This window comes from Sorex araneus, chromosome 2, assembly GCF_027595985.1.
Source record: "Sorex araneus isolate mSorAra2 chromosome 2, mSorAra2.pri, whole genome shotgun sequence".
NCBI classification, from domain to species: domain Eukaryota; kingdom Metazoa; phylum Chordata; class Mammalia; order Eulipotyphla; family Soricidae; genus Sorex; species Sorex araneus.
This window is the reverse complement of record NC_073303.1, coordinates 219,178,812-219,206,308: the sequence shown is the minus strand read 5'-3', so window position 1 is coordinate 219,206,308 and position 27,497 is coordinate 219,178,812. Positions and strand designations below refer to the sequence as shown.

The window sequence follows — 27,497 nt, the reverse complement described above, 5'->3', positions numbered from 1 at the left end:
TCATTGATTTGCTCGAGTGGGCACCAATAACGTCTCCATTGTGAGACTTGTTACTATTTTTGGCATATCCAATACACCACAGGTAGCTTGCCAGGCTCTGCCGTGCGGGAGGGATATTCTCGGTAGCTTGCTGGGTTCTCAGAGAGGGACGGAGGAATCAAACCCGGGTCAGCTGCGTCCAAGCAAATGCCTTACCCACTGTGCTATTGCTCCAGTCCCTGGCTATGGCACCAATCCCCCAAATGAAGGTAATTTCCCTCAAGCTAATGTGATGTCCCTCGCTGGACATATGGAGGTCCCTTCAGAAGGGAGTTGGAATATCCAAAGAGCACCAAACTGCCTTGGAGAGTAAAGGGGAAATGACTAGTGATAATTTCCCTTCCTCTTCTCCATAGTAACACTACAAGGGCATAGACAGCCACAAGTTTCTAGCAGCATTGTCAGCTGAGTGATAATAAGCTGGTTGTGGAAGTACACATACCCACCCCCACCCCATCCCTCGATACTCATGCATCATTCCCATACAGTGCATGGCCACCCGTCGGGGAAAAAAAAATCTGTGGGTCAGGAAGGCCGCTCACGACAGGGAGGTAAGCGGGAGGAACTCAGCAAGAGGACGGAAGACAGATTCTGATGTGATGAGCTAGTTCCTACATGGACTGCTGGCATCACCTTTATAAGAAGTAATAACCTTCAGAGGAAATACTTAAAGTTTAGTACAAAGTTTATTTACTTTTATTTTCAGGCCACATCTGGCAGTGCTCAGGGCTTACTTCTGGCTCTGCCCTCAGCACTTACTCCTGGTGGGTTCGGGGGACCATCTGGGGTGCCAGGGATCGAATCTGGGTTGACTGCTTGCTAGGTAAGTGCCCTCTCTGCTGTACTATAGCTCTGGCTCTAGTGCAAAGCTTGTTAGCTGCTTCTGTTTTGTCTCTAAACGGGTCATTGGACACACCAGGCAGGAAACTGACATTTCCAGTTACAGTAGAAGCATAACCCAGAGAGGAAAGGCAGCAGTCCAAGGCATCTAAGGTGTGACGTTACTGGTGCCCACTTAGACACAAGCCCAGTGTCCCATGATACATTTGCTCGCTCCTCAGATGCTGGCAGCTGGTCTCTGCCCAGGTCCACACCCAAGGAACAGAAGCCCTTCAATAGGTAAATAATATATTGCACAGAAGAAAGGGAATCCATATTTTTTTTCCAGTTCTGTTTGGAGGCTGCACCCAAAGGTGCTCACAGCTACTTCCTCAGTGCTGGGCTGCTGCTCCTGGGCCTCTCGGAGTCCAAATACCAAATTCTATCCTGCACTCGACAGACCAATGCCTAAATTCTCACCCCAAGTCCCCAGGTAATGGGAGACGAGAAATTTTCTGAACTGGGGATTTGGAGACCAGCAGCGGAAGTGACAGTGCACAGCAGCGCCGGTCCCCTGGATTCTCAGGAGCGTTTGACTGTTTTCCTGTGGTTGTTTTGCTTTGTTAATCCAAAAACAGTAACAACGAGTCTCACCCTGGAGACGTTACTGGTGCCTGCTCGAGCAACTCGATGAGCAACGGGACGACAGGGCTACAGTGCTACAGTTTTGCTTTGGGGTCACACCCTGAGCGCTCGGGCTTCCTCCTGGCTTGGTGCTCAGGAATCACTCCGGGCGGTGTTCAGGGGACCATCTGACGCTTGAACCGGGGGTGGCATCCTGGTCAGCCATGCGCGAGGCAAGTGCATGCTACTGCATCTGAAGGGGAGGAATGGCTGTAGCCCCGAAGGGGAGTGGTGAGAACAGAGAACCTGCCACCTGCCCCTTCACGTGGCGGCAGCTTCACATTACTGGGCTGAGGCAAACGCGCTCAGTTCCTGCAGGAAACAAAGAAATGCTGCACTGGAGTCAGGAGCGAGGGGAAGGAGGTTTTTTTGTTGTCTTTTGTTTTGTTTTTGTCACACCCGGCAGTGCTCAGTCAGGACTTAGTCCTGGCCCTACACTCAGGGATCATTCCTGGCCAGCTTGGGGCATATGTGGTCTGGGGGTTTCATCTAGGTCTGCCACATGCCAGGAAACTGCCTTACCCGCTATACCATCTCTGCCCTTCCAGGAAGAGAATGAAGTCTTTCTCTCTCAAAAAAAAAAAAAATTTTTTTCCCCCACATCTGGGAGTGCTCAGGACTTGCTTGCTGCCCTGTACTCAGTACTCAGAGATCACTCCCGGTGGTACTCAGGGGACCAAATGGAATGCCAGAGATAAAATACAGGTCCATGTGCAAGGCAAACACCCTGTCATTATCATCCCATTGCTCATTGATTTGTTCGAGCGGGCACCAGTAACGTCTCTCATTGAGAGACTTACTGTTACTGTTTTTGGCATATCCAATACGCACGGGTAGCTTGCCAGGCTCTGCTGTGCAGGCTCCATAATCTCGGTAGCTTGCCGGGCTCTCCGAGAGGGGAGGAGGAATCGAACCCAAGTCAGCAGCGTGCAAGGCAAATGCCCTACCGCTGTGCTATCGCTCCAGCCCGTATGGACCACAGGGAATGCCAGAGATAAAATACAGGTCCATGTGCAAGGCAAACACCCTACCTACTGTATATCGTTCTGAGCCCTCTCTCCAACCCAGCTTAGAAGGGGGGACACCCTGATTTCTCTCCTTTGGAGAACAACATCACGAGGCAGAGGGAGAGAAGGGGCAAAAGCTACGAGAAGAACAGTGGCCCAAAGTTCCTAGAAGTCGGCAGGAATCAAAGTCCCGCTGTGCAGAAATGGTTGGAGCGCACGCCGTCCTCGGCCTCGTCCCTGCTGGTCTGTTCCGACAATAACGGGTCGCCGTTGGTCAGGACTTCGTGGATGTTCATGTTTCTGAAGACTAGGCAGAGCAGAGGAGGGGTCAGGCTGGGACCCGAGGTGAGGAGTCCCCCAACCCCGAGAGGGAAGCGAGGGAGGCCGGCTGGCGGGTCAGGCCTGAGCCGCAGGGGGTACCAGGAGGCCAGCGGAAATCAAGGATCCGTTGGTTCTGTCGGGTGAGGGAGGGGAATTGGCCGCGCCCCCCTCTTCCCATCGCCTCCCTTACCTTCCATGCCCTTCGTGTTCACGTTTCTCAGGTCAGGAGGCAATTCTGGCTCCACGGGGGGCTGTGGGAGAGGCTCCCCGTTCTGCCCCGCGCCCAGGCTCAGGCTGGGCATGCTTAACAGGAGCTCCTGGTCCAGCTGCATGGCCAGCCCCGACTCCAGCAAGGGACTCAGATTCAGGTCGACCCCAGGCCCTGGCTCGGGAGCTAGATCCACATCCAGGTCTGACAGCACCTCTTCGAGACCCGGCAGCAGCTCCGGCGGCTGTGGCAGCTCATCCACCTGTCTGGACGAAAGGCAGACACAGGGGCAGGGCCCCGTGACTCTGGGGAAATGAGAAATGACAGACGAGCAGAGGAAGCTAGAAAAGGAAAATGTTCCTTCAAGGCGAAGAACGCAATGGAGCAGAGAACCCAAGACCAGGGGGCTTTGTTTGTTTGTTTTTCCTTTTTGGGTCACACCTGGCAATGCTCAGGGCTTACTCATGGCTCTGCAGTCAGGAATTACTCCTGGCAGTGCTCAGGGGACCATCTGGAATGCTGGGAATTGAACCCGGGTCAGCCGCATGCAAGGCAAACACCCTATCCGCTGTGCTATCGCTCCAGCCCCAACCTGGGGGCTTTGGAAGCAGGTTTACTGGGGTGTCAACTCCATCATTCACTATCATTTACTAGCAACTTACTCAATCTTCCTTTATTTCCTTTTTGTGTTTTGGGTTTTTGGTTTGGTTTGGGGTCTTGGGTTGCACCTGGTGATGCACAGGGTTACTCCTGAGTCTGTACTCAGGAATTATTCCTAGCGGTGCTGGGGGACCCTCTGGGATGCCGGGGATCGAACCTGGGCTGGCTGCGTGCAAGGCAAATGCCCACCCCATCTATCGCTCCAGTCCCCCTTTTTGTGTTTTGATCACACCCACCAGTGCTCAGGGCTTACTCCTGGCTCTGCACTCAGGGTTTGCTTCTGGGGGCTTGGGAGACCCTGTGGGTGCTGTATGAATTGAAACCTGAATTGAACCCAGTTTGGCCACGTGCAAGGCAAATGCCAGGCTCACTGTGTGTTACTCTAGCCCAATCTTTCTATGCCTCACAGTTATCAATCTGTAAAGCAGGAATAATACCTAATCAACTTGATAGCAATAAGATGACTGAAAGCAGAGCTTTGGGGGCCTGGGCAGCTGGCTCGAAGGAACGGAGCACCTGGCTTACATGCAGGAGCTCTAGGTTTGTTTTTTTTTTTTGCTTTTTGGGTCACACCTGGCGATGCACAGGGGTTACTCCTGGCTCTGCACTCAGGAATTACTCCTGGTGGCGCTCAGGGGACCACATGGGATGTTGGGAATCGAACCCGGGTTGGCCACGTGCAAGGCAAATGCCCTACCTGCTGTGCTATTGCTCCAGCCCCTATTTTTTTTTCCTTTATGGGTCACACCCAGCAATGCACAAGTGTTACTCCTGGCTCTGCACTCAGGAATCACCCCTGGCGGTGCTCAGAGGACCATATGGGATGCTGGGAATCGAACTTGGGTCAGCTGCGTGCAAGGCAAACCCCCTCCCCGCTGTGCTATCGCTCCAGCCCCAGGAGCTCTAGGTTTGATCCTTGCTACCGCCTGGTTCCCCAAGCACTGACCACCCCCTAAGGGACCAATCCCAAGCATGACAGCAGGTGTATCCCCTCCTTAGCATCACTGGGTGTGATGCCCAAACAGCAAATTTCAGAAAAGGACAAAAAAAAAAAAAAAAAGAAGTCGGAGAGATAGTACAGCAGGTGGACACTTGCCTTGCATGCAGCTGACCTGGGTTTGATCCCCAGCACCCCATATGGTCCCCCTGAACCTAGGCCAGGAGTGATCCTTAAACACAGAGTCAGAGTAAGCCCTGAGCACAGCTGGGAGAGGCCCAAGGGAAAAAAAAAGGACTTAAAACTGTGTTCTCAGCTGAAAACAAAAGCAATAATATTATCTGTCTCCTAGAATTATCAAGAAGACGCAATAAATGAGAAAATGAGCAGAAAACATTTGGCCCAGATTCTAACACATAATAATATAGCACGTGGCTATTGTTATTACCTACTCTGATGGGTTCGCATCCATTTTTTTTTTTATAAAAAAAGCTCTAAAAAAATCTAGTATCATGCTGGGTGTAAGCAGATTGCTTACAAAGATCTTGACCATTATAATCAGAGAATCTGGGAAAATAATCTAAAATGGGCTATCAGGGTCCTAGATAGGACAGTGCAGTCCAGAGTGCAGGTGGAGATTCAAATCTCACCTGTTAGAAACCACAATGAGCTTGTGCTTCAGGTATTTCTTCTGTTCCTGGAGGTCAACTGAGGGGCACATCCAAGGAAAGAGCAGAAGTCAGTGGGTTGGGCACAGAGCACAAGGTCCCCCCCTTACACCGACTGGTTCTTTTCTTTTGCTTTGGGGTCACACCCGGCGATGCTCCGGGGTTACTCCGGGCTCTGTACTCAGGAATCACACTCCTGGCAGTACCTGGGGGACCATCTCATGTTGATTGGCACTGTCAGTCAGACCTCCCCCATCAGCTACCAGCGTCCCAGGGACAAATCCTGGGGCTTCTCTGGATATGGGGGTTCCCTGTCTGGAAGGAAGGAGTCAGGTCTGTGGACGCCTGGGAATCCCTCGAACCCTGCCAGCCAGGTCTGGCAATGATCCCACCTTTCTCCCTGTAGTAGCGACCAAAAGCCTCATCCCGGGGCATTCGGGGGTAGAGGAAGCGCAGCGGGTTCTCGGGGATGTTCTCCGCGGTCAGCAGCTGGTAGTGGCGGATGATCTCGGTCAGCGGGAGCCTCTGTAGCACTTCCTTGGTGTACGGCTGCACCGAGTAGATGGCCTCTTTATCTGGGGGGCGGGGGGACACACACAACTGTCAAGCTAGAGGGCAGAGGCTGGGCTGGGGGCTGCCGCTCTTGGCTGTCCAGGGCTGTAAGACAACGCCAGGGAGGCCAAGGGGTGGCAGAGGGGCAGCAAGGACAGAGCAGGGCAGCTGACCATCATCCTGGTGCTCCACCCACGAGCAGGTGATGCCCCCTTCTGACGTCTCGCTGAAGCGGAGCAGGAAGGTGCCAGACACGGATTTCTTTAGCAGCCGGCGCTCCTGGCTGCGGCTCACGAATCCCATGATGAATCTGGAGCACAGAAAGCCGCGGTGAAGAAATGCCCTCTCCGGGGCTGGAGCGACAGCACAGTGGGTAGGGCGTTTGCCTTGCACGCGGCCGACCTGGGTTCGAATCCCAGCATCCCAGAGGGTCCCCCGAGCACCGCCAGGAATAATTCCTGAGTGCATGAGCCAGGAGGAACCCCTGTGCATTGCCAGGGTGTGACCCAAAAACCGGAAAAAAAAAAGAAAAAGAAATGCCCTCTCCCTAGCTCTTTGTCATCCCTCCTCTTTTTTGGGGGGTCGACATGGCTGGCCGAGGAGTTTACTCCTGGCTCTGCCTCAGGGATCACCGCCTAGGAGGGCTTCGGGCCAGAGAACGTGGTACTGGGGACAGAACTTGGGAGGGCCGTGCAGAAGGCAAGTTAAGTGCCTCCCCCCTGTGCTATCTCCCCGGCCTCTCCTTGCTCCCATTTTGTCCCTGGCTCAGCCATTTTATAAATGGTTCCCTCTCGGCAAGTCAGAACTACCTTCCTGGGTTAGAGGAGGGGTGAGGTGTGAGGTGTGAGATCACAGAGATGAACTGCCTTGCGCGAGACCAGAGAGATAGTAGGGGGGTTAAGGTGCTTGCTTTGCATGTGGCCAACCCTAGTTCGAATCCCAGTACTACATATGATCAGAAGAAAAAAGGGGGCGCCTGGAGCTATAGCACAGCGGGGAGGACATTTGCCTTGCATGTGGCCGACCCCGGGTTCGATCCTCAGCATCCTATATGGTCCCCTGAGCACCGCCAGGAGTAATTTCTGAGTGCGGAGCCAGGAGGAACCCCTGAGCAATGCTGGGTGTGACCCAAAAAGCAAGCAAACAAACAAACAAACAAATAAATAAATAAAAGGAATTCATGAAAGCACCAGAAGGCTGTGAAACACAGAAGACACTTGACACATAAGCCTTCCCTGCAAAGGCGCAGGGGTGTGACTTTGCACCAGCTCCTGCACTTTCTCTGTTTGCCACATGAGGGCGCAGAGTCCCCTCTCCGTCCGGGATGACTCGGGTCAGTGGAGGAGGAAGGAAGGGACGCCCAGGAAAGCCTCACCCATCATTCCAGAGGTCCCTGAGGTGATCGTGCACCAGTTCCAGAATTTTGTCCAGCCATATCCAGAATGGCAGTCTGCCAGGGGGGCTGTCTCGCTGAATGAGAAAAGGAAGAAGGGGGGTGGCGGAAGGTCCCCCGCTGCGGGGAAGGGTGCGGGGAAGGGCGAGTGTTTGCCGGGCTGGACACCAGGGGCTGGGTATTACCTTCACGAAGTCAGCCCAGGACAGCGCCGCATCCTCGGACTTCACGTTCTTCCCTGCAAGCAAACAGACTTCAGTGAGTGCAGGGGCAGGGCCAGGGGCGCCCCCGGGCTGGGGAGGGCAGGGGACTGGTCCCCGGGCACCCAGAGGGCAGAGACGGCCTCTACCGAACAACTTGTTTTTCAGCATGTGCAGCTGCTCCTGGTTGAGGCCTCGGCCGATGTAGGAGGAGAACTGCCAGCTGAGAGCTTGGCCCAGCGCGCTCCAGGGCGCCTTGCAGGGGCTGGAGAAGAACTGCTGATGCTGCAGGGGTGGGAGAGGGGGAGAGATGGGAGGCAGGGTCTTCCCCGCCTCCCCACCCTCCGCCCTCCACCGCTGGGGCCCGCCCACCTCTTACTTGGGGGTTGGAGCTGAGCAGATTGAACCAGAGGATGGAGGCCCAGGCAAGGGAGAGCTGGTTCATGTTCGAGATGATCACCACGGGCAGGGTGTCCGTCTGAGCAGAGGGGGGTCCAGAGGACGAACGCTCCTTTACAACGGGGCACTGGGCAACAGCCCACCTGCGAGGCCTCCCTGGGGGGGCCCCTCCCGCGTCTTCTCTCTGCTTGGTTTCGCCTCTCCCTGCCTTCCATCTACACTCACTTGGCTGGTTTGCTCGTTTGGGGGCCACACCTGGCGATGCTCAGGGGTGACTCCTGGTGGTGCTCAGGGGACACCACACGGGATGTCGGGATGTTGGGGATCGAACCTGGGTCGGCAGATAAATGCCCCGCTCGACTGTACTTCTAGGGCTCCAGTGTTTTCACTCACTTTCAACTCCTGCTCCAGCCCCTGGTAGGTGTATTTGACCGTGAAGCTGATGATGTGCAGTTCCTCAGTCACAGCCAGCAGTCCCTGGGACGATCCAAGACAAAGTGACAAAAGGATCCCCTGGAAACGTCCCCCCCACGATCCTCCCACTCCTCTGTCCCGGCATCACCTTACTGGTGCTCTTTCCTGAGCCTCCTGAACGCTGCTCCACCAGAGTCTGTGAATGAAGGGAGAGCGAAGTCTCAGCGCAGGACCACCGGGGGCTTTATAGCCTGGCTCTCTGGTTTGCTTTTGGGCCACACCCAGAGGTGCTCAGAGATCACTCATGGCAGTGCTCATAGGACCAAATGGGATGCCAGAGATTGATCGTGGGTCTGTCACATGCAGATCACGTGCAAGGCCAGAGCCCTACCCGCTGTAGTAATGCTCCAACTCCTCCGTATCCTAATTTTGACCTCGAGATTTACCAGTGTTTGGAAATTTACCTCCAATACTGTTACTTTGGGCTGGAGCGATAGCACAGCGGGTAGGGCGTTTGCCTTGCACACAGCCGACCCAGGTTCGAATCCACCGCCCCTCTCAGAGAGCCGGGCAAGCTACCAAGAGTATCCCGCCCGCGCGGCAGAGCCTGGCAAGCTCCCCGTGGCGTATTTGATATGCCAAAAACAGTAACAACAAGTCTCACAATGGAGATGTTACTGGTGACCGCTTGAGCAAATTGATGAGCAACGGGATGACAGTGACAGTAACTGTTACTTTGTACCTAAGTCACTCCCCTAGAGAGTTAAAGTTACTGGGCTCAGTGTATATTGCCTCCCATGGGTAAAGCTCTGGGTTCAAACCCCATCACCCCCCCATACACACACAAACAGTTATTTTTGGTTTTTTTTGAGTCACATTCAGCGATGCTCAGGGATTACTCCTGGCTCTGCATTCAGGAATCACTCCTGACAGGGCTTGGGGGACCCTATGGGATGCTGTGATGGAACCTGGGCTGGCTGCATGCAAGGCAAACGCCCTACCCGCCGTACTATGGCTCCAGCCCTGGAAAAAATACAAGTAAACTCGGGCCAGAGAGCTAGCTCAAAGGGCTGAGCATGAGCTTTGCATGTGGGAGGCATGGATTTGATCCCGGCACCGCATGGTCCATGGAGCGTTACTCGTAACGTTTTCCACGAAATGGGTCAGGAGTAGTCCCTGAGCACCACTGGGAGCAACACCCCCAAAACAAAACAAAAAAAGGCCAAAACATTTAAGTGACTCACCCCTCTTGGCCAAAAGATACTCCAGGGGCGGAGGCGTTTGCCTTGCACATGGCTGACACCTCCCCAATCCCCGTTCCCACCCCATTACATCCCTGGCACCAGGTATAGTCCCCCAAGCACTACCAGGGGGTTACTCCTGAGCACAGAGCCAGGAGAAGCCCATGAGCACTGCCTACTGTGCCCAAACCCCACCCCATGTCCCCACCAAAAAACAAAAACAATTAAAAAACAAAAATAAAACAAAACACCCACAAACCAAAATCGAGCCCTTCTTACCATGTAGCCAAAGTCCCAAATTAAGCCATCAGTCTTTCCTCTCACGGGGGTCAGAGTTTTCTGGCTTGAAGTGCAAATGTTGAATTTCCGGAAGCTATGCCAAGAGGAAGAAAGTAGATGGAAAATAAGAGCAGGGTGATTCAAAACCCTCAAGGGAAAACAACATTCCACTGTACCCCAGCCTTCCCCCGCTCCTTTTGTCCAGCCTCCATCCAATTCCATGTTTGTGCCTCCCGGTAATTATGTGGCTCACGTGGCACAGAGATTTGCAGCGTCCTTGTCAGACACCTACCCTTGCGACTGCGAAGGATTCCTGGGAAGAAACACAGAAGGCGTTAGGAGGCAAAACAGTACAGAAGGGAGAAGTCTGGCTGTTGGGATCAGATTCAAGCCGACAGCTTATGCTCTGGAGAGGGGGCGACATCTCCTTGAGCTGGTTCCCTCCTCTGGACTCCCCTGGTGCTTAGCTTGGGGGCTCCAATCCAAATTAAATGCATGCTACCGAGTCAGCTCTCAAGAGGGGTGAAGTATGATTTCTACGGGTAGGGGTGGAGGGGGAGGGACAGAGTCCTAAGCACTCTTTTTTTTTGGGGGGGGGGGTCACACCGGCCATGCACAGGGTTACTCCTGGCTCTGTACTCAGGAATTACTCCTGTCGGTGCTTGGGATGCTGGGGATTGAACCCGGGTCGGGAGCGTGCAAGGCAAACGCCCTCCCCGCTGTGCTATCACTCCAGCCCTGCCCCGAGCACTCTTAGACAGAGCGGGTAGTTCCTCCCCATCACCAGGCCGTATCTTGGCCACTTTTTGGTCCCGCTGTCACCGGCCCCAGTTAACCTGTCAATGAAGGCTTCTGCGGCGAGTAACTCATTGCTTTCTTGAAGTCTCACCAGCAGCCTGGAGGAGAGGGATGGAGAGGGGGAGAGTGGTCAATCTCCCTGAAATCTCCCAGGGAGGCCCCATGTTTGAAAGAGATAAGGATTAGGCGAGGTGCTGGGCTGGAAGGTGAAACCAAGCAGTGTGCTGCGACCTGGACAGATCGGGAGAGCGTCACGCTGAGTGGAGCTAGTCAGAACGAGAGAGAGGATGATCTCGCTCAGATGTGGAGCACAAAACAATACATTGGGGGAATTACAAATGCTCAGAGGAGCCAGAAACTGAGAACTGGTTTTCAGTAGGAAGCTGACCACAGGGAGTGGGTGGTGGGGTCACGGGGACAATGGTGGAGGGAAGGGGACATGTTGGTGGAGACTGAAAAGGGTCTGGAAAGTGCTGGAAAGGGTTAGACACAAAACCCCACCATGAACAGTATTGTAAACCACAGCGCTTAACATAAATTTAAATTTTTTTTTTTTTTTGCTTTTTGGGTCACACCCAGCGATGCACAGGGGTTCCTCCTGGCTCTGTACTCAGGAATTCCTCCTGGCGGTGCTCAGGGGACCCCATGGGATGCTGGGATTCGAACCTGAGTCGACTGCACGCAAGGCAAACGCCCTCCCCGCTGTGCTATCGCTCCGGCCCCGTAAAAATAAATTTCTTTTTAAGGGAAAAGCAATTTAAATGAGGTAGCAGACTAAGAGAAAAAGGAGAGAAAAGACTAGGAGTGAGAAGCTCTATAAGGCCAGGGAGCGAACTGTGCAGGGCAAAAGGAAGCAGGCGTGACGTGGGCTGTCACCAACCTTATTCGGACGGTGAACTTGCTGCCCGTCTTGAGGATGAGGGGCCGATGGGGCATCTGAGACATGCAGGGTTGGGTTTCTACCACAAAGGCCCTGCACACACAGACACCGAGGAGTGACACCGGGTTAGCCCCTGGTGCCTGCCCTCTGGCCCCGCCCCCGGCTCCGCCCCGCCCCCGGCCCCGCCCCCGGCCCGCCTGCTCGGGACACCTGTGGAGCAGCCGCTGCAGCAGCTCGGTGACGCTGGCGTCCAGCAGCCCCACCCCTTTGTGGACGGCGTCCGTAGAGTAGCGCACTTCCAGACTCATCTCCTTCAGCTCCTTCAGCCGCTGCCGCAGGTCAAACAGCATCTTGGCTGCAGCTGTGAACCTGGTTGTTAAAATCCCGGGAACACTAGTGAGTGAGCTTCCTGGAGCACTCGAAGAGGCTCTGAAAGCTTCCCTATAACTCTGTGTCGCATCGGAAATGGATGGAGGTCAATGAAAAAACGAAACAAAAAACCCAAATAAGGATCTGAAAGATCATTCGACACGACGCATAAGCCAAGAAATAAAACCAGTCTTTTTCATGTAAAAAAATCACTGTAGCACTGTCATCCCATTGCTCATAGATTTGCTCCAGTGAGCACCAGTAACGTCTCCATTGTGAGACTTGTTACTGTTTTTGGCATATCAAATACACCACGGGTAGGCCTGCCAGGCTCTGCCGTGCAGGCGAGATACTCTCGGGAGCTTGCCGGGCTCTTCGAGAGGGGCAGAGGAATCAAACCTGGGTCGACTGCATGCAAGGCGAATGCCCTACCCGCTGTCCTAATTATTAACATACTAAAATAACTACTTCCCTCATATGAATGCAATTAAGCCTATGCCAGCCTTATGTGTAGGCAATGTTATCCCCATTTTACTGATGTTAAAACTGAGGCAGGTTAAGTGACATGACCAAGGTCATACAACTAGTAAGAGATGAACTGGATAGGATCCCAGGTAGTCTGACTACACAATCCATCCTTTTAACTTCAGTACTTTACTGTAGTGATAGCACAGCGGCAGGGCGTTTGCCTTGCACTCGGCTGACCCAGGTTCGATTCCTCCATCCCTCTCGGAGAGCCCGGCAAGCTACCGAGAGTACCCAGCCCGCATGGCGGAGCCAGGCAAGCTCCCCATGGCGTATTCGATATGCCAAAAACAGTAACAACAAATCTCACGATGGAGACGTTACTGGTGCCCGCTTGAGGAAATCGATGAGCAACGGGACGACAGTGCTACCGTGAACAATTAAAAATAGTAACAATGAGAACTGGTATAGCAGGTAAGGCCCTCTGCCTTGTACACAGCTGACTAGGGGTTAAGCCCCAAACACTATCAAACATAGCCCCCCAAACAGGACAAAATCAAAACAAAAACAAGATCCTCAAAGACATAGTAGGGGTTGGGAGGCAGTGTGGTTAGGGCTCCCATCCAGGGTTGGTTCTCAACATCTGTATCTGGCACAGTTTCCTGGACATCACAGATGCAGCTCTGGAGGCCCCTGAGGGGGCCCCCACACTGCTGGCTGTGGCCCTGGAGTGCTTGGTAGTGGCCTGGGTACCCCCAGCACTGGGGGGTGGAAGCAGCATCTCATGCTCAGGCCCCTGCATTGAACTGAGGGCCTGTTTGGCTGAGAATCACCGCTGGGGCCCCTGGGCATCTTGAGCACCACTGGGAGGTGCCCCCCTTCCAAATGATACAAGAACAAAGAAGTCTTGGGGCAGAGCAATAGCACAGCGGGTAGGGAGTCATTTGCCTTGCACATGGTCGACCCAAGTTCAATCCCCGGCACCCCATGTGGTCCCCCAAGCACCACCATTCCTGAGTGCAGAGTAACCCCTGAGCATCGCTGGGTGTGACCCTGAAAGCAAGCAAAACCAAAACAAACCAAAACAAAACAAAACAAAGAAGTCTCAAAAGATGTATGCACACTTCACAGTACTCCATGTCTAAGATACAGCCTAAGGACACAGACAAATGAACAAGGACAAACAAGCAAGGAAGCTTTGTTGAGTTAGAGAGGATATGTATTAGGTGCATAAATGACAGCACATCAGATCATGGGCTATTATCACTGTATCACTGTCATCCCGTTGCTCATCGATTTGCTCAAACGGGCACCAGTAACGACTCCATTGGGCTATTATATAACCATTCAAATGATAGAGGCGCAACTATTTTCTCCTTCCAGGGCCACACCCAGCTGTGCTCACGGGCTGCCACTACCACACTGCCCAGGAGAGCCCCTCCCAGTGGTGCCTTGGGGGTTATGCAAGTCCTGGGGATCAAACCGGGGTTCCCATATTCAAAGCCTATGCTCCAGCTTCTTTGGTTTGGGGTCACATCGGGTGATACTCAGGGCTTACTTCTGACTCTGCATTCAGGGATCATTCCTGGAGGGCTCAGGGCACTATGTGGGGTTCCAGGGATTGAACTGGGGTCCGCCCTGTGCAAGGGAAGTGCCCTACCCGCTGGCTCTTGCTCTAGTCCTTGCTTCAGCTTTTTTTTTTTTTTTTTTGCTTCTTGGGTCACACTCGGTGATGCACAGGGGTCACTCCTGGCTCTGCACTCAGGAATTACCCCTGGCGCTGCTCAGGGGACCATATGGGATGCTGGGAATCAAACCTGGGTCGGCCGCGTGCAAGGCAAATGCCCTACCCGCTGTGCTATGACTCCAGCCCCCCTTGCTTCAGCTTTTGAGCTACTTTCTCAATGCTAGGCTCAACTTTTTTTGAAAAATGTAAAAAATATTTATTTACTGAAAATTTTTTTTAGTTTTGGCAAGCTGCCCGTGGCGTATTTGATATGCCCAAAACAGTAACAATATCATGTCTCACTCCCCTGACCCCGAAAGGGCTTCGAATCATTGGGAAAGACAAGTAAGGACAGGCTGCTAAAATCACAGGGCTGGGACGAATCGAGACATTACTGGTGCCCGCTCAAGTAAATTGATGAACAATGGGATGACAGTGATACAGTGGTACAGTTTTGTTTTACACCAAGGAGTAATGACTCACTCCAAGCAATGCTGAGGACCAGATGTGGTGCTGGGGATTGAACAGGAATTAACTATCCTTCCAGCAAAATTTTAAAATCAATATACAGTTTAGATTTATAATGAGAAAAAAGCAAAAAAAGAAAACAAAAATCAAAACCAAGCCTCTTTCTACTGAAAACAAAGAAACAAATTGTTAAACACAACCACTACCAAGAGAAGAAATATAGGGGCCAGAGATGTAGCACAGTGGCAGAGCACTTTCCTGGTGTGTATGAAGCCCTAGGTCTAATACAGTACCACAAACAGCCAAAAGAAATAAAAACTTTCCTTTTTTTTTTTTTTTTTTTTTTTGCTTTTTGGGTCACACCCGGCGATGCACAGGGATTACTCCTGGTTCTACACTCAGAAATTACTCCTGGCGGTGCTCAGGGGACCATATGGGATGCTGGGATTCGAACCCGGGTCGGCCATGTGCAAGGCAAACGCCCTACCTGCCATGCTATCGCTACAGCCCCAGGAAAAACTTTCTTGAGGGGAGTCATGTCCAGTGATTTTTTTTTTTTTTTTTTTGCTTTTTGGGTCACACCTGGCGATGCACAGGGGTTACTCCTGGCTCTGCACTCAGGAATTACCCCTAGCGGTGCTCAGGGGACCATATGGGATGCTGGGATTTGAACCCAGGTCGGCCGCGTACAAGGCAAATGCCCTACCCGCTGTGCTATCACTCCAGCCCCTGTCCAGTGATTCTTAGAGCTTACTCCTGGCACTGTGCTCAGGGATCACTCCTGGTGGCACTTAGGGGACAATAACATACCAGGGATAGACACTGGATCAGCTCTATGCAAAGCAAATTCCCTACTCACTGTACTACTGCCTGGGCCCCCCAAAGGAAATACATTTTTTTTTTTTGCTTTTTGGGTCACACCTGGTGATGCATGGGGTTACTCCTGGCTTTGCACTCAGGAATTACTCCTGGCAGTGCTCAGAGGACCATATGGGATGTCGGGAATTGAATCCGGGTTGGCTGCGTGCAAGGCAAACACCCTACCCGCTATGCTATTGCTCCAGCCCCAGGAAATACATTTGAACAACATTTTCCAGGCCTCAACTGGTGATGCTCATGGGTTACTCCTGGCTCTGCACTCAGTAATTACTCCTGGCGGTGCTTGGGGGACTATATGGGATGTGAGGGATCAAACCCATACTATCTTTCCACCCCCATAATAAATATTTCTGTGAATTTATGTTACAGAAATAATTCAGGATATAAACAAAGATGTAACTAGGAGGTGATATACTGCAATTCTGTCTAGCAAGAAATCCCCTACAGTTTACCAACACCCCCTTTCCCCTGTGCCAGTTGACAGATATGCTTAAAACTACAATTTAAATACTTATAGTGGTGCTGGAGAGGTAATTCAGCCAACTGAGTGCAGACTTTGCATGCAGAAGGCTGGAGATCGATTCCCAGCACTGCATGGTCCCCAAATACCAAACAGAGAGCAGTCCCTTAGCACGGCTGGGTGTTTCTCATGAGCCCAGCCAACAAAAATACTTATTTTTCTACCTTAAACACTATAAACTTTTTTTTTTTTTTTTTGCTTTTTGGGTCACACCTGGCGACGCACAGGTGTTAACTCCTGGCTCTGCACTCAGGAATTACTCCTGGTGGTGCTCGGGGGACCATGTGGGATGCTGGGAATCGAAGCCAGGTTGGCCGCGTGCAAGGCAAATGCCCTACCCGCTGTGCTATTTCTCCAGCCCTCTACACTTACTTTCAATTTATCTGAAGAGGTGTAATGTATTTTAAATAGCTTAAACTGTATACCAGAAATATGGCCCAGAAGTAGAGCCTATATGGGGTTGGAGAGACAGTATAGTACGGTGTTTGCCTTGAAAGAGGTGGACCTGAGTTTGGTCCTAACACCCTATACTGGTAGGGCACCTGCTTTCCATGTGGGAGGTCCTGAAAGCACAAAACAAAAAACACCAACAGGAGGGCTGGAGAGATAAGACAGTGGGGAGGACACTTGCCTTGCTTGTGGCCAACCCAGGTTCGATCCCCATATCCCTCACGGTCCCCTAAGCATCTCCAGGAGTGATTCCTGAGTGCAGAGCCAGAAATAATCCTCGAGCATTGCCTGGCGTGGCCCCAACTCCCTTCCCCGCAAAACAATAACAAAACCCCCCAAACACCAACAATAACAGCAAATGAAGAACAGCATGTAGCTGCAGTCAGATAAGGGTCGGGGGGTGGCACTGGGGGCGGGGGCAGAGATGAGGGAGAGGAAGACTTATCACCACACTTACACTTATCTGGGCTAAAGCCCAGTGTGTGGGGCTGGTTAGGACGAGGGCCCGGGCGGGCGTGGGGTGGGGAGGGGGAGCCTCTCACCACTGCTCCAGCTGCCCCAAGTCACAGTGCAGAGGGGCTCCGATACAGGCTTTCTGCTGCTGGACCTTCCACTCCTCCAGCTTGGGCAGCAGGAGGTCAACCAGGGTGGTTAATCGGCCTTGCAGGGATTTGAAGGCATCCAGCACCTCCTAGGGAAGACTGCGCGTAAGCCCTGAGCACCGAGCACTGAGCACCTCTCGTGGCCACCAGCCGCTCTCCAGCGGCCTCGCCCACCCCCACCCGCTGCCCTCTGCCCTCTTCTTCTGCTTCCCACCTTCCTAGTTCTGTCCAGTGCATTGGCAGTTTGCTGCAGCATCTGACGCAGCGTCTCATGCTCCGAGTTCAGAAGGGACTTCTTCACTGGATGGGGACAGAGGCAGACACGCACTCAGATCTCAGGCTCTTTTTTTTTTTTTTTTTGCGGGGGGTGGGGGAGGGGGATGGATATACCTGGTGATGCTTAAGGGTTATTCCTGTCTCTGTACTCAGGAATCATTTCTGGTGGTGTTTGGGGGGACCCTAGGGGATGCTGGGGATCACTCTGGCCCCTACCTGAGCTCTTTCTTCTCTTCTTTCTCACCCAGAGGGGGAATTTTTTTTTTTAATTATTCACTGTTACTGTATCACTATCATCCTGTTGCTCATTGATTTGCTCGAGTAACGTCTCCATTGTGAGACTTGTTGTGACTGTTTTTGGCATATCAAATATGTCACGGGGAGCTTGCCAGGCTCTGCCGTGTGAGCAGGATACTCTCGGTTGCTTGCCGGGCTCTCGGAGAGGGGTGGAGGATTCGAACCTGGGTTGGCTGTGTGCAAGGCAAACGCCCTACCCGCTGTGCTATAGCTGTCCTCGTTAGTTTAGTGGTGAGTATCCCTGCCTGTCACGCGGGAGACCGGGGTTGATTCCCCACCAGGGAAGTAATCTAAATATTTTTTTTTCTTTCTGGGTCACGCCCGGCGATGCACAGGGGTCACTCCTGACTCTGCACTCAGGAATCACCACTGGCGGTGCTCAGGGGACCATAGGGGATGCTGGGAATCGAACCCGGGTCGGCTGCGTACAAGGCAAATGCCCTACCCGCTGTGCTATTGCTCCAGCCCCCAGTAATCTAAATTTTTTAAATTATTATTTTGTTTAATTTCAGGAGGGCACAACCAGCAGTGCTCAGGGGCCACACCTGGCTCTGGATTCAGCACAGCTGGTGATGCTTGAGGACCAGGTATGGTGCTGGGATTTGAAGCACTGTGAGGTGAGTGCTTTAATCTCTGTACTATCTCTCTCGCCCAGGATTTTTTTTTTCTGATTTGGGGCCACAGCTGCAGTACTTGTGGGGGAATGGGGATGCTAGCCCTGTGCCTGGGGGTCACTCTGGTGGTGCTTGGCGGGTTGGGGGGACCACGAAGTACTGGGCCTTAAACCTCAGCTCAGTCTGTTGAGATATCTCTGGTCCAAGAAGGGAATTTATTTATTTATTTTTTTGAGGGGGGTGTGTTGGGGAGGGGGCGCACCCAGCAAGTGCTCAGGGCTTACTCCTGACTGTGCTCAGGGACCACTCCTGGCAAGCTTGGGGGATAATAGGGAGAGGCGGGGAGCTGTCTGCAAGGCAAGAGCCCTACTTGCTGTACTATCACTCTGGCCCCAAAGAAGGGAATTTCTTTCTTTCTTTTTTTTTTTTTTTTTTTTTTTTTTTGCCTTTTGGGTCACACCCGGCAATGCACAGGGGTCACTCCTGGCTCTGAACTCAGGAATTACCCCTGGCAGTGCTAAGGGACCATATGGAATGCTGGGAATCGAACCCGGGTCGGCCGCGTGCAAGGCAAACGCCCTACCCACTGTGCTATCGCTCCAGCCCCCCAAAGAAGGAAATTTTGAAGGAAAGTGAAGGGGAAAGGAAGCAAGGCGCAGGCACTTCTAGGTCCTAGAGAGAATTCTGAATGGTCCTAAGTGGACCGGTCAAGGCCATTTTCCCTGGATTTCCACTAATACATACCAGCTGTCACTCAGCCACAACCCCCCCAAGACCAAACCCCACCACATACTTGGGCACTTCCAAGTTTGCATGTCAGGCTTGGAGCCACCAAGGAGGGGCTCAGGGTGGTCCCTGCTTCTGGAAGACACTTGTATTTCTCCCGCCCCTCATGTGCTTCCTACCTTGATTATGGTTCTTGAAGCGGAAGGAGAAGGTGCTCTGCAGGGTATTCAAGTCTACCATGGCTTTATCCAGGTCCTGTAGACGGGAAGAAACCCAGACGGAGGCGACTTTGGAGGGAGGAGTCGGGCTGAGCCCTGGCCAACCTGCCTCTCGCCACATCCACCAACCTTCATCATGGTCCTTAGTTCCACCGTCCGGGATTCGATTTCATGCTGCCGTCTCTCCACCGGGGCTTCGGGGACTGGCTCTTCTTGCTTCTGAAATGAAACGCTCTCAGAACATATCACCTCTGAGCTGTCATTCCTGAAATCCAGGCTAGGAATGTCTGTCTCTGGATGGAGGCAGATCTTGTCCAGACACAGAATCCCTGGGTCCTTTTTTTTTTTGGGGGGGGTCACACCTGGCGATGCACAGGGGTACTCCTGGCTCTGCACTCAGGAATTACCCCTGGCCATGCTCAGGGGACCATATGGGATGCTGGGATTTGAACCCAGGTCGGCCGCATGCAAGGCAAACGCCCTACCCGCTATGCTATCACTCCAGCCCCCCCTGGGTCCTTTCTACAGCTTCTCTCGACTCCAGCGTTCCCGCCCCTGAATTATTCTCACCGACTGAGCCATCTGAGCCTGGATCAAAATTTGTTTTTCTTCCCGAAGGAGGTTAAAGATCATTTCGGCCAGCTGCATATTGGCGTTGGGCAAGGCCTGTGGTAGAGAAAGAGAAAAAAGCTGAGCCAATCAACAATTCAACTTCAAAACTGTCACTCCAGGGGCTGGAGCAATAGCACAGTGGGTAGGGCCTTTGCCTTGCACGCGGCCAACCCGGGTTCGATTCCCAGCATCCCATAGGGTCCCCTGAGCACCGCCAGGGGTAATTCCTGAGTGTAAAGCCAGGAGTAGCCCCTGTGCATCGCCAGGCATGACCCAAAAAGCAAAAAAACAAAACAAAACAAAACAAAAAACTGTCATTCCAGACAGTCCCTACCAGTGACTCCCCTTGCCCCACCCCCTCTAGGGCCTCTAGTCCATCTCCTTTTCCCACGGGTTCCCTCAAACTGAGCCTCCTCTCAACAGTGTCATCTGGACTCGGTCCTTTGCCAGTGATCCCTCAAGTTCCACTCTGTCCCCTGCTCCCCAGCTCTGTCCCCATGCTTTTGTCTCCCAGGTCCTACTGTAGCATACCCTACACCACCCCCTCTCCACCCAGCTCTTATTTCCATCTGTTCTTCCGGAGTCCCCCCAGCACCTGGATTTCCCGATGCACTTTGCGCAAATTGTGCCTCAGCAACATGCACTGAGAGTCCGAACTGCAGCTGCCCAGCTCGTTGGTCAGTTGTTCCAGGAAGTGAAAGAAGAGCAAGTTAGCCTTGGCCTCGTCTCTGCCCAGTGCAGCCTGATCCCTGGGTACCAGAAAGGACAAGGATTAGTGTCTCTGCTCTGGTCTCTCCAATACCTCCCTGCCTTTGTTGTCACCAAGGTCTCCTGGGGTCCCCAGAGAAAGAAATGACATCAGTCCTGGCTGGAGTCCTAGAACAGTGGGTAGAGAGTTTGCCTTGCATGCAGCGGACCCTGGTTCGATCCCTGGCATCCTAGATAGTCCCCTGAGCCCCACCAGGAGTAATTCCTATGTACAGAGGAGTAACCCATGAGCAATGCCGCGTGTCCCCCACACCCCAAAAAAAAAACAAAAACAAAGTTAAAATCCAAACCAAACAAAATAAACAAAAAACAAAACAGAATAAAGAAATGATATTGGTCGGGCTGGAGCAATAACACAGCGGGTAGGGCATTTGCCTTGCACGCGGCCGACCTGGGTTCGATTCCCAGCATCCCATATGGTCCCCCGAGCACTGCCAGGAGTAATTCCTGAGTGCAGAGCCAGGAGTAACCCCTGCACATTGCCGGGTGTGACCCAAAAAGAAAAAAAAAAAAGAAATGATATTGGTCATAGCCCAGTTTCTTCAAGGCCTCACCAGTTCTGGTCTTCAATCCAGACGGCCAAGTGCTTCCGAACAACCATCGGCAGGAGGCTGTCTATATAGAGCATGTGCAGCTCATCCTTAAACGGGCTCTCGAGATTCTGCAGCATCTCCCACTGAGCCATGTTGGGTCTGAATCTGAAGGATAAAAGATGAATCAATTAGAACGTTCTTTCATTCTCTTTTATATTTTTGGTTCACGCTGGCAATGCTTAGGGCCTCCTCACGGCTCTGCACTCAGGAATCACTCCTGGCAGTGGTCGGGGGACCATATGGAATGCCAGGGATCAAACCCAGGTCGGCCACAGGTAAGGCTAGTACCCCAGCATCCACTGCACTATCGCCTGAGCCCCTCAATGAGAATTTTCACTGGACTAGATCATCTAGTTTTCTGACTGCTTTTTGTTTTAGTTGGCTGACTGGTTGGTTGGGGGGGGGCACACGTGGTGGTATGTAGGGGCCATTCCTAGCTCTCTGCTCAGGAGTCACGCCCAGTGATGCTCAGGGGCCATTATGTGGTACTGGGGAGTGAATGAGGGCTGGCTGCTTATAAGGCAAGTGCCTCAATTCCTGTATTATGTCTCTGGCCCTTCTAGTTGTAGTTTACTATTATAAATTATGATTTTTAGGGCTGGGAGATTTGCATGCAGGAGCATTGGCTTTGATCCCCAGTAGTACATGGTCTCCCAAGAATGGCCAGGAGTGACCACCCCAAGCACTGAGCCAGAAGGGTGTGACCCCAAACAAAACAAAAACAAAAATCAGAACCTCCAAAAATTAATCAGCTTTATAAATACAGGACAAGGGGTCAGAGTGATAATACAGCAGGTAGGGCATTTGCCTTGCATGTGGCCGACCAGGGTTCAATCCCCGGCATCCCATATGGGCCCCCGAGCACCACCAGGAGTAATTCCTGAGTGCAGTGCCAGGAGTAACCCCTGAGCATCGCTGGGTGTGACCCAAAAAGCCAAAACCAAAAAATACAGAACAAAAATCTACACAGACCCCCACTTCCATTTCTCCTACCCCCGCTCCCCCCGCCCCACCGGAGACCATGCAGTGCTGAAGACTGAACCTGACTTCCAGGATGCAAAGTATGCAGTAGCCCTTTGATGTTGCTCCCCAGCTCCCCCTTCAAACATTGGTACCTTCTGTTCCCTTCTGGAAGTAATCAAAATTATTAGTTTGCTGAGAACAATTTTAGAATTCCAGTATGTGGGCGCCAGAGTGATAGTACCGCAAGTAGGGTATTTGCCTTGCATCTTTGTGACTCAAGTTTCAGCCTTGGCATCCCATATAGTCCCTTGGGCACTGCAAAGAGTAATTTTTAAGTGTAGAACCAAGCATAATCCCTGAGCATTGCTGGGCTTGGTCCAAAAGCCAAAACAAAATAGACTAGTCTGTGGGCATTTTTGTTTTGGTGACAATTTTCCAACATGCACTGAAGTAGGGTGAATAGGAAAAGATTTTCCACTATCCATCATCCAACTTAACATAAAGGTGTTTTTACCACTTCGGCTGTCCCCTTCAGTGAATTTAATTTAAATTTATTTGTATTCATTTATGCTAGAGCATTTACTTTGTTTTTGCTTTTAGTGTTTCTTTTGTTACTTATTTGCAGAAAAAGATTTTACTGAGGAGAACAGAAACAAGAGGGAGTGGAAGGGAAGCTGAGATTATGAAGGGGGTCCTTCATAATCATAATCATATACAGGATTCTGACTTCCTATTTATTTTTTATTATAACCATTGTGATTTTTTTTTTTTTTTTGCTTTTTGGGTCACACCTGGCAATGCACAGGGGTTACTTCTGGCTCATGCACTCAGGAATTACTCCTGGCGGTGCTCGGGGGACCATACAGGATGCTGGAAATCGAACCCGGGTCGGTTGCATGCAAGGCAAACGCCCTACCCGCTGTGCTATTGCTCCAGCCCCCATTGTGATTTTTCTTGTTGTTTTGTTTTTTGGGTTACATCTGGCGATACTCAGGGGTTATTCCTGGTGGAGCTCAGGGGACCATGTGGGGTGCCAGAGACTGAACCCAGGTTTGCCATGTGCAAGGCAAGCACTTAACCCCCGTATGATATATCTCTCTGGCCCCCCCATTTTTTTTTTCTTTTTGGGTCACACCCCGCGATGCACAGGGGTTACTCCTGGCTCATGCACTCAGGAACTAACTCCTGGTGATGCTCAGGGGACCATATGGGATGCTGGGAATAGAACCCGGGTGGGCCGTGTGCAAGGCAAATGCCCTACCCGCTGTGCTACTGCTCCAGCCTCTGAAATAAATTTTTTTTTTATGCAAACAGTTTCACCTTTCTGTATCACTGTATCACTCTCACTGTCATTACTGTCATCCCGTTGCTCATCGATTTGCTTGAGCGGGCACCAGTAACGTCTCCACATTGTGAAACTTGTTACTGTTTTTGGCATATAGCTTGTTAGGCTCTGCCGCGGGGGCGGGGTACTCTCGATAGCTTGCCGGGCTCTCCGAGAGGGACGGAGGAATCCAACCCGGTGCAAGACGAACGCCCTACCCTCTGTGCTATCGCTCCAGCCCACACCTTTCTGTACCTTACTAAAATTTTATTTTTCGCTTTGGGGCCACACCTTTGGCGCTCAGAGGCTATTTTGGCCTCTGTGCTGGTTCTGCTCCCCCGCACGCACCCACGGGCTCACGCATGCAAAGGCTGCAACCTCGGAGCCATCTCCCAGCCCCGTACTTGACGCACGTTAACATACCAAATAAGGGAAGATAAATCTGCCCTACCTTTGGAAATTTTTGGTGAAGACCACAACTAACAGACGAGAGAATAAATGCATAAAACACTGAACCAAGGTGGCAATGTCAAGTTTTGCTGGCCACGGGGAGCTAGGGAGGAGGAGCTCCAGGAAGCAGCAGGTGACATCTCCTATTTTCACCTGGGGAAAGTGGCTGACACCCCGCGAGCGGATCCCGTAAATCCCCGACTCGATCCGAAATGCGCGCCCGCCTGCACCGCCACCCCCGCGCACCCTCTCCGGGCAGGGGATGCGTACCTGGTTAGGGTCCCAGTCCCCTCGATCTTCTGAAGCTCAGGTGTAGGTTTCCGGGAACCAGGAGGGAGCACGGAGCACCCAGCTTCCCGCAGCACCCTCGGTCTCGCCCCGCCCCAAGTCCGCCCCTAGCCCCGCCCCGCCCCGCCCCTTCGCTGGAGCGTCCCGTCCCAACCCCGGAGCACGCCTCTCCCAGCCGGGCACCCAATCCCCGCCGGCCGGTTTATTAGGCTCCTCCCCCAGAGGTGCAGTTCATTGGTGAGGCGCCGGCTCCGCCTACCACGAGGGGCGGGATCAGCGAGGCCGAAACCGCGCCTTCCGTCTCAGCGATTGGCCAGGAAGTTCTAGTAAGCCCACCCACTCTGCAGAGGGTGGGAGGAGTGCAATTCATGGAATAGCCCGGCATGGGATCAGCTGACTTCTGAGAAACCTTTGCACAGTGGAGGAACCGAGAGTGGCTTCTGCTAATCTGTAGGGCTCCAAAACGGGAGGCGGCACCGGAATTTCGACACACTGTGAAGAGGAAGGGGAGGGCTGAAGTCATGAAAACAAACACACAAAAACTGTTACAGTGTCTACTCAGCGCTGCTCAGATGTCTTCCTTTGATGCTTCTTCCTTTCTTTTCCCTCCTCCACCCTCGTTCTTTTTCTTTCATCTTTTTGTGTTTTGGGCCACACCCGGCGGGGTTCAGGGAATCGTGTGTGCGCAGGGGAATCGAACTTGGTACCGCAGCGTGCAAGGCAAATGCCCTGCCAGCGTTACTGTCGCTCTGCTCCTTATTTTCTTCTTTTTATTTGTTTGTTTTTTGATTTTGGGCCACACCAGGCGATGCTCAGGGATTATTACTGACTCTGCACTCAGGAATTATTCCTGGCGGTGCTGGGGGACGATATGGGATGTCGGAGATTGAATCGGGTCAGCTGCGTGCAGGGCAAGAGCCCTGCCCACTGTACTATACTTCCGGATCCCACTCCCTCTACCCCTACGCCAACCTTCCACTAAGAAATGACAAGTGGATCCAAATCCTAACTCCAAATTTGTTTGTTTATTTGTTTGGTTGGTTTTGGATCACACCTGGTGATGCTCAGGGCTTAGGCCTGGCTCTGGGCTCAAGGACCACTTCTGGCAGTAGGGTACTGGGGAACCATATGGGATGCTGGGGATCAAACCTTGGCCAACTCGTCTGCAAACCCACTGCACTATGGCTCTGGCCCCTGACTCCAAATTTGAAACTTTAAATTTTACCGTATTAGCTTCCTTGATTTAAAAACAACAACCACCCCCTGCAACAAACAAAACTGGGACCTGAGAGAAAGTACAGTAAAGCCCTTGCTTTACACAAGGCTGACCCAGGTTCAATCTCCAGCATTCCACGTGGTCCTCTGAGCACTGCCAGGAGTGATTCCTCATTGCAGAGCAGGAGTGACACCTGAGCACCACGAGGTGTGACTAACCCCCTTTTTTCCCCCCCAAAAAAGACGAAACTGAGCTTTGAGGCCTGGGAAATGCCTGGGGGTCAGCATGTGGGAGCTCTGACTTTGATCCCCAGAACCACCTGGTCACCAGAGTGAGGAGTGACTCCTTAAGCAATGAACCAAGAACAGTCCCTGGGTGTGGTCCCCAAAACCACATCACTAAATCAAGATTTTGTTTTTGTTTAAACGTGTGTGTGTATGTGTGTGTGTATGTGTGTGTGTTGCCAGAGACCGTTCCCTTGCCTGAGATTTGAATTTTGAACACGCATACACAGTTCATAAGAATAGTAGATTTATTCATTCTGTGTTTACTACTTTCTACTATATTCCATGTTTCCTTTACCCAGAGCCTCATCTTGTGAAAAAATACCATCCCCAGTAAGAAGCTGAAGTTACAACTTCTGGCACCAGTGGAACCTTAGTAGTTGCTTCCTCTGCATCTCTCACACCTGAGGTGTCCCCAACGAGCCCTTCTGGCTTTGGGGAAGGGGTGTCTTCCTTTCCTTCTGTCATGCTGGAGATCAGCTGGTGAAGCCCTGCCTTCACTGCAGGCTTAAGGGCAGCGCCGATCCAGAGGCCCGTGGGTCCTGCTGACAGTCCCGTCGCGGTCATCAGAAGGTCATAGCCCAGATCAATGACTCCATCTTGGCCTCGTTCCTTGGCCTTGTCTGAACAATTCTGAGTAATGTAATACAGAGCTGTGCCCAGGTTATAGAAGGTAGCCACTCCTGGCAACATCTGGACTATTTGGTACACTCTCTGCTCCTTGTCATTCTCACATTCCTTCACGGCGAGAGAGCGTGGGGTCCTCTCGTGGCCTCCTTGCTGCTGGGCCAACAACTGCAGGGTAGACACCTTGGCTTCTGCTGACACACTCCTCCCAGTGCTTCTGCCTTTCTGGAGCTCTCGAAGATGTCCGAGGAGCATCTGTGTAGCTTCTACCCCCGCCTGGCGGTGGAGCTGAAGCCGTAAGGCCTGGGCGTTGGCCTGGCAGCCAGCCTCCTGCAGTGCTATTAGAAGTGGTAGGCTGATGAGGAATTTGGGCAGAGGGGCCATGTGGGTGAAGCCAGGCAGGGATTTTGGGTGCAAGGTACGGCAAGACAAGTCTGAAGAAGGCGACCAGGATTCCGAGGATGAGGGAGGGTGCATCTGGGCCTCTGTCTGGTTTCCATGTGAAACGGCATCCACAGGGTGCAGCAGGAAGTAGTAAAGAAGTAGCTTAAGGGGTACCATGAGAAGACTGAGGCCACACATGTCTGGTACAGAGTACACTAGAGAGAAGAGAAACCGGAAATATAAAACTGCTTAATACGGTGGCCTGGAAGAGCCCAGAGCTCAGGCATACCACCTTCATCACCTCCACGCTCCTGTTCTTTCCAGGAAGATGCAACCCATTTGCTCCCACTTAGCCTTCCCCATGTTCGGGTCATCAGGGGCTCCCTCTGTTTTACTTCCTCCACCTGTTTATGGGGGGCCCCCAAATTACCACGTTGTGGAGTCATGAGAAGTGAGGCAGCCTCGAGAAGTTTGGTTCCTCCTCAGTCCGTTGTGTCAGTCTCTGTCCCGTGAAACAAAGGGCATGTTTGCTTTCCCCATAACCAGTAAGTGCTGTAATCTTGGCAAGTATTTTTCCGTCGGTGCTGGCTATGCCAACCTTGTCCCCGTGTCATACACTCAACCTCAGTCCCTAAGGCCCTGTTCTTGGGCATTTCCGACATGCCCCTGCCACAATTCCACTGTTTGTCACAGCAGAAGCTGGGGGACCCCAGAATCAGGAGAGGTTGTTTTTATTTTTTTCAGCTTTGGTGTTTTATTGGGGGGAGGGGAATGTTCCCAGAAGTGTTTGGGGCCTCCGCGGCTACATCGGTAGTCCGCAGGAGACTATGTGTTGTCACACGGGCCACCATTATTAGATTCTTCCAGGTCAGTAGCTAA

The 27,497-nt window shown here is 52.3% G+C and overlaps 2 protein-coding genes across 3 annotated transcripts; both read right to left on the bottom strand.

Annotated features, from left to right (window-relative positions):
* Positions 1-706: 706 nt before the first annotated feature.
* On the bottom strand, positions 707-24,205 carry STAT2 (signal transducer and activator of transcription 2). Of its 2 annotated transcripts, none has more exons than XM_004601931.3 (24): positions 24,090-24,205; positions 21,044-21,187; positions 20,317-20,470; positions 19,680-19,775; positions 19,239-19,328; positions 19,071-19,146; positions 17,193-17,278; positions 16,919-17,067; positions 11,710-11,868; positions 11,500-11,592; positions 10,658-10,717; positions 10,114-10,134; positions 9,822-9,915; positions 8,450-8,497; positions 8,281-8,364; positions 7,868-7,966; positions 7,638-7,773; positions 7,474-7,526; positions 7,271-7,365; positions 6,069-6,205; positions 5,736-5,918; positions 5,326-5,383; positions 3,061-3,344; positions 707-2,856 (listed from the first exon to the last, which is right to left on the bottom strand). In XM_004601931.3, the coding sequence occupies exons 2-24, from the start codon at positions 21,172-21,174 to the stop codon at positions 2,732-2,734; spliced, it is 2,511 nt and encodes an 836-aa protein (XP_004601988.2). In that variant the 5' UTR covers positions 21,175-21,187; positions 24,090-24,205; the 3' UTR covers positions 707-2,731. The 2 variants fall into 2 exon arrangements, with proteins under 2 accessions (XP_004601988.2, XP_054982988.1); XM_055127013.1 differs by having other exon boundaries at positions 19,239-19,325.
* Positions 24,206-24,550: 345 nt separating this feature from the next.
* Positions 24,551-27,086, bottom strand: LOC101550648 (apolipoprotein F). Its single transcript, XM_012934082.2, has 3 exons — positions 27,049-27,086; positions 26,012-26,833; positions 24,551-24,555 (listed from the first exon to the last, which is right to left on the bottom strand). The coding sequence occupies exons 1-3, from the start codon at positions 27,062-27,064 to the stop codon at positions 24,551-24,553; spliced, it is 843 nt and encodes a 280-aa protein (XP_012789536.2). The 5' UTR covers positions 27,065-27,086.
* Positions 27,087-27,497: the final 411 nt, after the last annotated feature.

Coding starts and splice junctions, on each gene's coding strand:
- STAT2 (XM_004601931.3), bottom strand. CDS start 21,174: ATGGCTCAGTGGGAGATGCTGCAGAATCTCGAGAGCCCGTTTAAGGAT. Junction 8,498..9,821: donor TTTGGGACTTTGGCTACATG/GTAAGAAGGGCT, acceptor CTTCATTCACAG/ACTCTGGTGGAGCAGCGTTC. Junction 6,206..7,270: donor AGGGACCTCTGGAATGATGG/GTGAGGCTTTCC, acceptor TCTGTGCTCCAG/ATTCATCATGGGATTCGTGA.